At 44.3% G+C, this 13,762-nt stretch overlaps 1 protein-coding gene across 6 annotated transcripts in view; it reads right to left on the bottom strand.

Moving 5' to 3' along the window:
* FAM161A (FAM161 centrosomal protein A) overlaps positions 1-7,621 on the bottom strand; it is a 29,439-nt gene extending 21,818 nt beyond the window's left edge. For 2 of the 6 annotated variants that reach the window (NR_164345.1, NM_001374141.1), the window contains 1 exon segment: positions 6,904-7,101. Coding sequence is in view for 4 of the 6 variants with exons in the window: in NM_001374141.1 (NP_001361070.1) it covers positions 6,904-7,086 (183 nt within the window). In the remaining 2 variants the exon portion in view is untranslated. 6 annotated transcript variants of the gene reach the window in all.
* Positions 7,622-13,762: the final 6,141 nt, after the last annotated feature.

Genomic DNA, 13,762 nt, shown 5'->3' with positions numbered 1-13,762 from the left:
CCAATGCCACCCTTCTCGACTCTGCTTTGCAATGCCAGAGCTGGAACTCTGCAAACCACACTTCTGCTTTGCCAGTGCTCCTCATCAGACTCTGCTAAAAGTAGAGTTAGAGGGAGATACAAGGCTAGAGGAGAAAGAAGGGACTTACTCCTTTCTGTTAACGCTCTGTCTGCTTCCTGTCTGCTTGTGTCAGTCTAGCAATGGTTCTTCATCTGGGCAGCAGCAGTTCGTTTTAGTAGCAGTGTCTGAATCCAGTATGCAGTTTTCACTCGAAAAATCAACAGAATTGGCCAGGCGCAGTGGTTCATGCCTGTAATCCCAGCACTTTGGGTCACTTGAGGTCAGGAATCCGAGACCAATCTGGCCAACATGGTGAAACCCCATCTCTACTAAAAACACAAAACTTAGTCGGGTGTGGTGGTGCATGCCTATAATCCCAGCTACTCGGGAGGCTGAGGCAGGAGAATCGCTTGAACCCAGGAGGCGGAGGTTGCAGTGAGCCAAGATCGCACCACTGCACTCTAGCCTGGGTGACAGAGTGAGGCTCCATCTCAAAAAAAAAAAAAAAAAGAAACAAAAATCCACAGAATTACTTCAAGGCCTTTGCACTTGCTGTTCCCTCTCCCTAGGATGCTTTTCCTCCAGATATCTACATGACCCACTTGCTCACTCCTTCAGGTCTTTATGTAAATGTCATCTTCTCAATAAGGTCTTCCCTGACTCTCCTATTTAAAATTACAACTCCTCCCAGGACTCACTGTCAGCCCCCTTGTCTTATTTTTCCCAGAAGTACTCATCACCATTGACGTCCTACATATCTGTACTTGATTGTGTATTATATGCCTGCCCCTACCAAAAAGTAAACATTACAAAGGCAAGAATTTGCCAGACGTGATGGCTCAGGCCTGTAATCCCAGCACTTTGGGAGGCTGGGGCAAGTGGATTGCTTGAGCTCAGGAGTTTCAGACCAGCCTGGGTAACACATCAAGGCCTCATCTCTACAAAAAATACAAAAAATTAGCTTGGTGAGGTAGTATGCACCTGTAGTCCCAGCTAGTTGGGGGACTGAGGTGGAAGGATCACCTGAGCCCAGGAGGTTGGCGCTGCAGTGAGCTATGATGGAGGCAGTGCACTCCAGCCTGGGTAACAGTGTGACCCTGTCTCAAAAAAACAAAACAAAACAAAAAGAAAGGCAAGGATTTGTCTGCTTTGTTCAATGTTGTGTCCCCAGTGTCTAGAAAAGTACCTGGCTAATGGCAGATGTTCAAGGAATATTTGCTGAATGAATGAATGAATGTACAGAAAAAAAAAAAAATTTCACCTTGGGAAGAGGGCAGTTACTCCTTCCCAAAAGAATGAACCATGCAAAGAAATGCTGGCTGCTCTAAAGAGCTATATTCCACTAAGTATTAAGAAAAAGGTCTATGTTCCAAAAACTATAATTAAAACAGGGAGGGTATTCCAAAGAACTGTTTTTAAGCAAAAGAATCTATGCGTTCTCATTCATTCTTTTAGAATATCTCTTAAAAATCATGTCATAGCAGTCATTTACACAAGAAGGATCAAATTTATTTCGACCTGGAAGAACCGTTTGAAAACCATATAGAAGAATGAGTAGCTTCTGAAAGATGCGGCAGGTCTGATAAATTATACTTATGTACTGATTTTGCACTGGATCCATTCTGTTTTCAGCTTAATACTGTTAACACTAGCTGTTCACTTTTCAGATAAACTGATCTCACAGTGTTTAATCTAAAACAGATGAATGGATAGTAAATGACCTCCAATTCTAATTTAATCTTTAATTGTCTCCACTGAGAAAATATTTAGTATACAAAATAACCTAGGCCATAGACATTATTTTTCCAAGAGCCTAAAATAGCATCCTCTCCCTTTAATCGGCTTTTTGTGGAATGTTGTAAATGCAGCCACCAGATTAGAGGATAATCTTCCCTAGATTGGCTTGACCCATTTAGATAATGAATCCTTCCAGCACCTGTTGCTTTATTAGTAATCAGCACCCATGAAGAATTATTTGTGCTGCAGCCTATATGGTTACATCTGCAATCTGTAATTTTTGAAAAAAATTTTTGCGCTGAATTTGTGAAGAATGAGAGAGATCTACATGTACTAACATGGGTAAACTCCTAATAAATAAGAAAAAAAGCAAGTTGCAGAACTATCTCCCTCTCTCTGTCTATATATATATATACATATTTATAGTATGTACTGTATATTAAAATATATGGAGGAGACAGAAAAATGGCCAGAGAATAGAATATATATCAATTTTGAAACAGTGGCTACCATTAGGGAGGGAGTAGGTATTCATATTTTCTCTTTTGGGGGAGAGTTGTTAAAAGGACCTAAGCATCACATGTAACATTTGATATTTTAAAAGAAGAATGTCACCCGGCATGGTGGCATATACTTCTAACCCGAGCACTATGGGAGGCCAAGGAGGGCGAATTGCTTGAGCCCAGGAGTTTGAGATCTCCCTGGGCAACATAGTGAGACCTTTATTTTACAAAATAAAAATAAAAATAAAAAAATTAGGCCAGGCATGGTGGCTCAAGCCTGTAATCACAGCACTTTGGGAGGTCAAGGCTGGTGAATCACTTGAGGTCAGGAGTTCAAGATCATCCTGGCCAACATGGTAAAACCCCGTCTCTACTAAAAATACAAAAATTAGCTAGATGTGGTGGTGTGCACCTGTAGTCCTAGCTACTCAGGAGGCTGAGGCAGGAGAATCACTTGAACCCAGGAGGCACAGGTCTCATTGAGCCGAGATTGTGCCACTGTACTCTAGCCTGGTGACAGAGCGAGACTCCATCACAAAAAAAAAAAAAAAAGAGAATGAAATCATGTCCTTCACAGCCACATGGATGGAGCTGTAGGACATAATCTTAAACAAATTAACACAGGAACAGAAAACCAAATATCACATGTTCCCATAAGTGGCAGGTAAAACAATGAATACACATGAACATAAACATGGAAACCACAGACACGCGGGCTACCACCAGGTGGGGAGGGAAGGAGGGAGGGCGGCGTAGGTTGAAAAACTATCTATTGGGTACCATGCTCACTACTTGGATGCAATACACCCATGTAACAAACCTGCACATGCACCTCTGTATCTAAAATAACAGGTGAATTTAAAAATATAGGCCAGGCACGGTAGCTCATGCCTGTAATCCCAGCACTTTAGGAGGCTGAGGCGGGCGGATCACCTGAGGTCAGGAGTTGGAGACCAGCCTGACCAACATGGAGAAACCCCGTCTCTACCGAAAATACAAAATTAGCCGGGCGTGGTGGCACACGCCTGTAATCCCAGCTACTTGGGAGGCTGAGGCAGGAGAATCGCTTGAACCTGGGAGGTGGAGGTTGTGGTGAGCCAAGATCACGCCACTGCACTCCAGCCTGAGCAACAAGAGCAAAACTCCATCTCAAAAAAATATATGTGTGTGTGTGTGTGTGTGTGTATATGTGTGTGTATGTATGTATATCGACAGTGAAGCCAGGCACAGTGGCTCACGCCTATAATCCCAGCACTTTTGTGAGGCCAAGGCAGGTGGATCACTTGAGCACAGGAGTTTGAGACCAGCCTGGGGAACATGGTGAAACTCTGTCTCTACAAAAAATATAAAAATTAGCTGGGCATGGTGGCATGGACCTTTAGTTCCAGCTACTTGGGAGGCTGAGGTTAGGAGATTGATTGATCCTGGGAGGTTGAGACTGCAGTGACCTGTGACTGCACCAATGCATTCCAGCCTGGACAAGAGAGTGAAACTCTGTCTCAAAAAAAAATAATAAATAAATAAAAAGTGGAGTCAGAAGAAAAAAAATAGGTTCTCTCCTATTTATTTTTAATCATTATAGGCTGTTCATTTCTTTCCCAACATTTCCCATCTTATAGTTATGTGTCTGTTTGTTTTTTGTTTTTTGAGACGGAGTTTCGCCCTTGTTGTCCAGGCTGGAATGCAATGGCGTGATCTTGGCTCACTGCAACCTCCACCTCTCGGGTTCAAGCGATCCTCCTGCCTCAGCCTCCTGAGTAGCTGAGATTACAGGCATGTGCCATCACGCCTGGCTAATTTTGTATTTTTAGTAGAGATGGGGTTTCTCCATGTTGGTCACGCTGGTCTTGAACTCCCAACCTCAGGTGATCCACCCACCTTGGCCTCCCAAAGTGCTGGGATTACAGACGTGAGCCACTGCGCCCGGCCCTGTTCATTTTTAATTGTTTAATTTCCCTCACCAGACTGAAAATTCTGTGAGGATGTGAGCTATACACTGAATAGTTAATGACTAGCACTTAATAAATGTTCAATATTTGTTGAAAAGATAAGGTTGCCCCATTAGGAGTGAGATTTTATTTTTTAGTTTTATTTATTTATTTTTTTGAGATGTAGTGTCACTCTGTTGCCCAGGCTGGAGTGCAGTTTTTGCATCTCGGCTCACTGCAACCTCCACCTCCCGGGTTCAGGCAATTCTGCCTCAGCGCCCCCTAGTAGCTGGGATTACAGGCGCGTGCCTCCACGTCCGGCTACTTTTTGTATTTTTAGTAGAGACCGGGTTTTGCCATGTTGGCCAGGCTGGCCTCAAACTCCTGACTTCAAGTGATCTACCTGCCTCAGCCTCCCAAAGTGCTGGGAGGAGTGAGATTTTAATTGCGAATTACAGAATATTGTGTTACCTGTGTCATCATCAGTCATATAACAGGATATGTGGACCAACATCTCTGACTAAGGCTAGATTCAAGGAACAGGCATCAGTGCCCAACATGGGCACTGCAAGGCGGGTGCGTGTGTATGCCAGAGCTGGGAGGGTGTATAGGGATGGTGCAGGGGTTGGGGGGTTGGGGGGTAGTGTGGGGTGGGATGAGTGGTCTGGCTTTGGCAAAATCAAAGAGCTGAAAGAGGCCTATTGTGATGGATGGTTCTCAAATCAATCTTGGGGGTTAGGTATAATATTTGACTTTACTACATTTTATAGATAATAAGGTTAAGGCAAATTAACCTTTAAAAATCAAGATGGAGACCCAAGCCAACCAGTGAAGAAAGCAGAGCCTATTTCCTGCACTCTTCCTGCCTTTTTAATGCCTCTTCCCCCAGCCCTGTACCCCCTGGCTATCAGGCTCACTGTGGCAGCTTACCCAGCTTTACTTTTGGATCCCTCATGTGTGGTGGTCTCAGAACAGTATCAAACTCTTAAGACTTGGCTTCCTTTTGTTTTTTTGTAGGATCTTGTCCTTTCCATACTAGATTATTGTATAAACTGATCCCTCCTAAGGTAATAACAGTTTCTAATACAAATTTGCAGTTTAACAGGGCACTGTGGAAGCATATCTGCAACTCAGAAGTGACTGACTCCTTTACCACAGCAAGCCAAAGTTGAGTTTAATCTTTGGGAAGGCACACAAATGACACTCCCACTGGCAACTCGTTTATATAGATTGCTCTTTAGAGGAGACACACATTCTTTCATTTGGTTCTCATAGAGCTGAGATGGGAAAAAAGAGACAATTATTACAGTTATTTTACAGATAAGGAAACTGAGATTTAAGGAAATTATGTCCTAACACCACCTAGGAAGTGGCAGGGAATGGATCCTAATACAGAACTCTTCAATCCTTTTTCTCCATCATGTTGCCTTGTTGCCTACTGAAAATTGTGTTGAGGGGTAGCTTCATCATGAACAAAATCTGTCCTAGCACTCTGATCCTGGTTCATGTTCAGGGTCTCAGTCTGCCTTACTCTGGATAACTTCAAGTTGTTTGTCTGTTGGTGAAAGATTGGTCACAAAAGGTGTTGCTAAAGATGTTCTCATTAACAATTTTACTGTAGATTAAAGAGATTAGAATTCCAAAATATCCAGTGATTTCAGTTAGTCCTCAATCATAAGTTTTGTGTCTGAGAAGCTTTGGACACATGGTATTAGGAAATTTTTTCTATCTGCAGATTGCTAGTTTAAATTCAAGATTCCCATCTTTTTTTTTTTTTTTTTTTTTTTTGAGACTGGGTCTGAGATCTCAGCTCACTGCAACCCTCGCCTCCCAAGTTCAAGCGATTCTCCTGCCTCAGCCTTCCGAGTAACTGGGATTACAGGTGCGCACTACCACGCCCGGCTAAATTTTGTATTTTTAGTAGAGACAGGGTTTCACCATGTTGGTCAGGCTGGTCTTGAACTCCTGACCTCGTAATCCGCCCACCTCGGCCTCCCAAAGTGCTGGGATTATAGGCACGAGCCACCGCGCCCGGCCAAGATTCCCATCTTTTAAGTGAATTGAGCAGATGGCAGACCCTGCCCTCTACCTGCTGGACTGGTGTCCACAACAGATTTAACAATGAAAACTGATCAGTGAAAAGGCTGTCTCGCTGTACCCTAAAGAGCTGTTTAGGAAACACTGAAACCTCAGTGATTTGCTTATCTGTATCCGTGTCTGATTTAGCCAGTGAACACGTGATGGTTTTAAACACGCATCTTTAGAGCACTATGTTGAGATCCACTTATAACCAAGATCTTAAGGTAATAACGAAACACACCTGACAGAAGAGTTTTCCTCAAATTACTATATATAGATAGATATATCTATATATATCCATTCCCGAGATGCTGGAGAGTAGAGAGTAAAATTCTGTACTTTGCACTTGCCAGAAACAGAGTAACATAAATGTTGTCTAGGAAACTTTTACAACAGACTGGTGAAAATTAAAACACTTTTCAACGCCTCGATTTAGAGTATTTTTCGTGAGCGTAGAGAAGGGGCTGGGCCAGGACCACCAAATAGGGAGTATGTGCACAGGGACCCGCGTTTACCAGCCTGCCCTCAGCTGGGCAGGGAACTGGACAGCCCTCAGCCTGCACCCAGCCCATGCGAGGTCCCAGCCCCAGTATTACCGATGCCCCAGCGGGCTGCGCCACTTTCTCCTCCTCTTCGTCCTCCAAGATCGCCTCCGCTGCCGCCAGGGCCTTAAAGGGGTCTTCGCGTTCGTACTGGGCGACCCGCGCTCCAGTGATGGGATTTACCGGCGTCTGGAGACTGGAGGCCACCAGCTTCGCCACTCGGTGGGAGGTGGCCATCGCCCCGCCTCCGAGGCCTGAGCGCCTGCGCTGGCCCGGGGCGGGAAAGCTGGTGCAGCCCCTGGCAACCCGGGGGCGCCTAGCTAGGGAGCCGGTTGCTATGGGCTCCGTAACTGGGGACGCTACAGGAGCCGCCAGGGACCAAAAGTCACGCAAAATCCACTCAGGCTGCCAGAGATCCGAGTGGGGTGCTTACTGGATCGTGGCAGTCAGTACCGAGTCTGTTTGCTGGTTCCGAAGGTTGGCAGGCTGAACAGGGCACTTATTCCACTCCTTTGCGTCTAACCGCCTGAACGCAGACTTCTCACATTATACAATGAAACAACTGCTTTTGTGAAGAAAAGAGCGCTTTTTTATTAACTGCAATAACATGTTAGAAGGAGACGGTTGATGGAGGAGACGGCGGCGGCGGAGGAAAGCAGGACGTGTTACTGGGTGGCGGTCTCAGAAGAGTGGCAAGATTGGCGCCCCGCTACCTAACATGTCTCCCGCGGGGGCCAGAGTGGGAAGGAGGGAGGTACATTCTACTCTGATTGACTTGAGGGCTACTAGGAATCCACCAATCAGAAGGAGGCTTCCAGTTGTCCCTCTCGCGTTTTTCTTGGCATGACCAATAAAAGCCCAGAGTTGGGTGGCGCCTGACCCTCCCACTAATGAGTGATAGTGCAGGTATTGTAAACCTGGCGTTTGCTTTGGGTTCTCCAGCTTGAGAGTGACAGGATTGAACGGCACAAGTGCCCAAGAGTCACCACAGACACATCCATCTCCCTCATCCGTATCTTCTCTTCCCACTCGGGATTTGGACGCATCAAATGGCGCCTTCCCTCTGCACCACGTGGCAGTAAGAGAAGCCAAACCTCAAAATAGCGGACGTGGTGCAGTCTCAGGCATCTGCTCCCTAAGCCCCTGCTTACTGAGGCCGAGGCTGCCGCTCCCTATCTACTCCCTCCCTATCTACCCCCTCTCTATCCTTTGCCCTCCTCCTGCCCCCCAGCCCTACGACCGGCCCCCTCCGGTCAGTATTTTCCTCGTTATGCGTTGCACATCGTCGAGAACCCATCTCTAAGGTCTGAGCCCTTACCAAACCTTTGTTCTCCTGTCTGGGTGTGAGCACCTACAAAGTCTCCCACGTCCCCACTTCCTTCAGGCTGCTCTTTGTTTTGGCTGAACAGTTGCTTCCCATGCTGGAACAGATGCTGACTGGGTTCTAAGCAGAAGCCAGAGCCAGAACCATGAGATATGAACCGCCAGGTGCGGCCAAGTGTCCAGGGGAGCAATTTCCAGTCAGACACGGCAGCCAGTTTTGTGGCTACAAAACTGCCTCAGCCTCCGGAGTAGCTGGGATTACAGGCGCACTCCCGGGAGGCGGAGGTTGCAGTGAGCCAGGATGGCGCCACTGCACTCCAGCCTGGGCAATAAAGCAAGACTCCGTCTCACCACCAACAACAACAAAAAAAGTATTGATAAGGAATTATAGCACATGAATTATAAATAATGAAACATGCTATTCTCTTTACTGTAAATTCCTCATAGACAATTGCTTCTCTCAGAATGCTTTCGTTGGTTTATGCTGTACTCCTTTATTTGTGGCCAACTTATGGTTGCAATTGTTTAACAACCTAGTTCCAACATGAATGTTGGTTAATATTTTTGTTTTTATTTATGATTAAGATGAGAGTGACATATCCAAGATGTATGTCAGAATTTCACTTGTCAATGTTATGAGCAACTTCTTTGCTGAAATAGATAATAATTTTCTAACACTGGAATAATTTTTCTTAATTTTTTCTGCAAGTCACAATGTAAAGGCTACAGATAACACAAACTTTTAAGTTTACTCTGCATTAATATTTTCCACATCCGTTTCTTAAGTTTAAATATCCAATTTTTAGCATTTGCTGATTTCCATGATGTCAATATTCCCATCATGGCCAATTTCAAGCCACCAATGTGACATCACTTAATAAGAATTTGAGAAAAGATGTCTAGTAGCACATCATTATATAGTATTTCCACCATACAGATACAGTAGATGCAAGGAACATAAGAGAAAGTGAAGAGTTTTAAGAAATTATCTTTGTTTTTGACATAATTTATTGTAATTAACAAAACTTAATTTTTTTTTTTTTTTTTAAGATGGAGTCTCCTTGTCGCCCAGGCTGGAGTGCAGTGACGTGATCTCGGCTCACTGCAACTTCCGCCTCCCAGGTTCAAGCGTTTCTCCTGCCTCAACCTCCCGAGTAGCTGGGACTACAGGCGCCTGCCAACACGCCTAGCAAATGCTGTATTTTTAGTAGAGGGTGGGGTTTCACCATGTTGGCCAGGCTGGTCTTGAAATCCTGACCTCAGGTGATCCGCCTGCTTTGGCCTCCCAAAGCACTGGGATTACAGACATGAGCCACCACGCCCAGCCAAGTTAGACATTATAAAAGAAAAATAACTAGAAACGCCTTTTTAGTTGGGAAATTTAAAACTCTTCAAAAAACAATTTGTGCGTTACAGAAAAAGTCACGGCAGAAATTATCTAGAGAGTCAAATAATAACAAAAATACAATGTGTCAAAATGTTCTAAATGTAAAATGGTGCAGCCACTTTTTAAAAGTTTAGGCCTTCTTTCTCCCACAGTCCCTCATGTTCTTCCTTTCCATCTTGGGCCTGGCAGAATGGCTCCTGCAAAGAAGGGTGGCAAGAAGATGAGCTGTTCTGCCATCAACAAGGTAGTGACCCAAGAACACACTTGGGTCACTAGCTCACATCCATGGAGTGGGCTTCAAGAAGCATGCTCTGTGGGCATTCAAAGAGATTCAGAAATTTGCCATGAAGACAGGCACTCCAGATGTGTGCATTGATACCAGGCTTAACAAGGCTATCAGGGCCAAAGGAATAAGGAATGTCCCACACCATGTACATGTGCGATTGTTCAGAAAACATAACAAGGATGAAAATTCACCAAACAAGCTCTATACTGTGGTTACCTGTATACCTGTACCACTTTCAAAAATCTAGATAGTCAGTGTGGATGAGAACTAACTGCCAATTGTCATGTATGTCAAATAAAGCTATAAACCCGCTAGAAATAATTGTGACGGTTCCTCTGAAAGTTGAACACACAATTACTGTATGACTCACTCCTAGGTATATACCAAAGATAATTGAAAACATGTTCACACAAAAACTTGTGCAGTGTGGAAGAAAATGAAGTAACTAAGGTGAAGGCTTTCTAAAGTGGAGTCAGGAGATTGCTAGGGGATTGCATTCACACCTGCTAAAAAGTCAAACCACCGAATAGACTTGTAGAAACAACTGAAGTCAGTAAGTATCTGCCAGCCTTCATCATCTCTCAGCGTGAGTACCCTAATTAACCAATCAATCAGAATGGGTTTGCGATTTAAGAGTTCTGCCCAGCCAATGAACTGCCTCTGAAAACTTCATGTGGGAATCCCCTATTTAAAAAAACCCTCTCCTGTGCTTGCCTTATGAGACACTATTCAGGGCTGCTCTGATTCAGTGTATGTGAATTGCAATTCTTTGTTTCTCAAATAAATTAAATGCTATTTCCTTTGACCTCCGTGTCTCAATCTTTTTTTTTTTTTTTTTTTTTTGGTCACCCATGCTGGGATGCAGTGGCATGATCTCAGCCCACAGCAACGTCTGCCTCCCGGACTTGAAAGATCCTCCCATCTCAGCCTCCAGAGTAGCTGGGACTGTAGGTGCGGGCCACTACACCCAGCTTATTGTTATTATTATTATTTTGTAGGGTTTCACTTATGTTGCCCAGGCTGGTCTCTGGCTCAAGCAATCCGCCCTCCTCAGCCTCTCAAAGTGCTGGGATTACTGGCATGAGCCACCATGCCCAGCCTCGATCTTTGTTGTAGTTAACACAAATGTTCATCGCAGCATTAATAGGAGCCAAAAGATGGAAACACTTCACGTGTCCTTCAACTGTTGAATGGATAAACAAAATGTGGTGTATGCATACAATGAAATGTTACTGAGCCACTCCCCCAACAAGTGGGCTTTCCCTCTGGTCCAGGACGTCCAGTGCACTTTGGGTTAGGCAGCAATCTCAGAGCTCAGAAGCAAAATGACCTTCCAAGAAACAAGTGCAAGACAAGATCATTGGTTCAGCAACAAACAGATGCTACTGAAGGAGCTGAAATTTGCAGGATGCCTAGAAAAAAAGGCAGACACAAGCAAAGTAAATTTGGAGGCTAATAAAGACTTAGATAACAATATGAATAATGGAAATACTTGGGTTTGAAGAAGATGCTGTGATTGAGTTTATATTCAACCAGGTGGAAGTGGAGACCTGAACCAAAATGGAAGTTATTCCTTGCATCTCAGGTATAACATCATCATTGTATTAGGTCTCAGCAGAATGAACATCCCAATGTCACACTGCATTCCCTTATGTGTTTGGAAAATCCAGACTCCAAAATGATACAAAGCAATCTGACTGGGTTTTTGAATGAAATAATTACTAGAGAATTATGGGAGAAATGTAGTCCCTGTTGTTAAGTGCACAAGAAGACATCACTGGAATCTCTTCTGCTTTCCTAGAACTGAAGAAAGAAGAAAAAAAAAAACAGAGACAGAACAAGAAAAAAAAAACTGGTGTCTATGAAAAAGCAATATAAGGAGAAAAATAAGGATAAAGAAGAAAAAAGAAAGCAGAGAAAAAGGGGAGAGGTCTTAAAGCCCAAGAAAATGTAAATTCAGATCTCCTTCCCCTAAAAGAGGATCCTACCCTGTCAGGAGCAAGAGAATGCACAGTCATTTTCAATCTCCCCATCACAGAACCAAGAGGCAGAGACCTTCCCCAGCTGCAGAAAAGGAGAAAACTCCAGCACTACCAGAACCTTTCAAGAAAGTGAAAGAACCTAGTACAAAAGGCCACTTCTACTAGTGCCATCTGAAGGTTCCCAAACCTGCACTTGTACCAGAGCAAGTAACAAAACTTCTCCAGAAACAAACAAACAAATCTGAAAAGTTAAAGAAGATTAAATCAAGATCTCTGTCATTTTCCAAATCATTATCACAGATGCGTCTGGCTTTCCTTATCATACTTGCTTTAGATGGCTCCATTGATCCCATCAAGATGATATTCACCTACAAGAACAGCAGGGCCAGTAAAGTGGCCATCTCCTTGAAGGATTCCACCAAGCCATAGCGGGAGCAGATCTCCAGTGAGATGAAAAAGGCCCTTATCAGCATCGTGTCTAGGAGTAGCTCGTTGTCCTCTTCTTCCCAGGAACCACCAGAGAAGCTTCCCAAGATGACATCCAGCGCCCCCTGAAAAACTAGTAAGTTCTTTCCTTCAGCAAATCCTTGAAGGTGAATGTGCACAGGCTGTTGCCTCCAGCAACTCCACTGCCAAAAATGCATCATTCCCCAATACCCCAGCAGCCAAACTATACAAGAAAAAGTTGTGGTTTTGCAGCTCCACGAAGAACTTAGTAAAGTGACAAAATGTGAAGGTACTTAGAAAAAAAGAGTCCCCTTCATCAGCACCCAAAGCCTAGAAAAGTTGAGTTATCCGAATCAGAAGATAAAGGTAGCAAAATGGCTGCCACAGATTCTGTGCAGCAAAGATACCAAAATAGATGACAAAATTAGCAGTCTTCATCTGACTCTGCTCCTCTCCTCAGATGATGGTGAGCGACTCAAGAAGTCCCGTGTGAAAAATAGGCAGGCAGGCAGCTCCCCAGAGTGCCTCTTCATCACCGTAAAAGCACCGGAAGACATCCTCTTATGCTAGATGGAGGAGAAGTCCCTCCCCAACACCCACCAGAAGGCACATTTTCCTTCTTTCACTCCTCCTCAGCAGCAGCGCAGGTCTCTTGATACCACCACCAGGAAGGGCTGCTTTTCCTTTCCACATCAACACTCACCTTCCTTAAGAAGATACTCTCCTCCAGAACACAGGAGATACTCTTCTTCTCCACTTCACCTTCCAAAACAAAGGGCATCACTTTCTCCACCCACAAAGCACAGGATCTTCCATTCGTCACTTCCCAAAGGATTCCCCAAGTCCCCAAGAGATGTTCTCTTTCATCATCATCAAAGCACAGGAAAGGGTCTACCTGGAAGGCACAGCTACCACAACCAAATGAAGCTCCTCAGACCTCCTCAAGTCCTATCCCGTCTATCTCATGATCTCCTGAGCCAGAAGTTGAAAAAGAAAAAACAAAACACAAACAACCCAGAACCTCCATCCTCTGTCCAGCCTTAGTCATCCTCTACTCTACAAACTGGTCACCAGTGTGACTGCTCAAACATCAAGCCCACCACAAGCAAGAAATTCCTATGAAGAAGGAGTCAGAAAGAAAAAGAATGGGACAAGCAACACAAAAAGGATAAGAAATACATGAAGCACAAAAAACATGAGAAGGAAAAGGCTGTGGGGGCAGCTAGCCTTAATGGCTTAATGGCTGTAACTCCTGCAGCCATTGCTGTTCCCACAACAACTTTGGTGCTGTTCAGCACAAGAAAAGGCCCTGAGATCAAATGGGGAAGGCTCAAATGCTCCCAGTCTTAGATGGAAATGTTTGTTATTGTGTAAATTTTATTTGGTTTGTATGCAATTCATTTCAAAATTGCAAAACTGTGTTTGAGCTTTAGACTATAACATTTGTTGTAATAATTGCTATGTTTGCCGGGTGCAGTGGCTTACGCC

The sequence above is a fragment of the Pongo abelii genome, chromosome 12 (genome assembly GCF_028885655.2).
Source record: "Pongo abelii isolate AG06213 chromosome 12, NHGRI_mPonAbe1-v2.0_pri, whole genome shotgun sequence".
Taxonomy (NCBI): domain Eukaryota; kingdom Metazoa; phylum Chordata; class Mammalia; order Primates; family Hominidae; genus Pongo; species Pongo abelii.
Note: the sequence above shows the minus strand (reverse complement) of the source record. Positions and strands in the feature narration are given on the sequence as shown.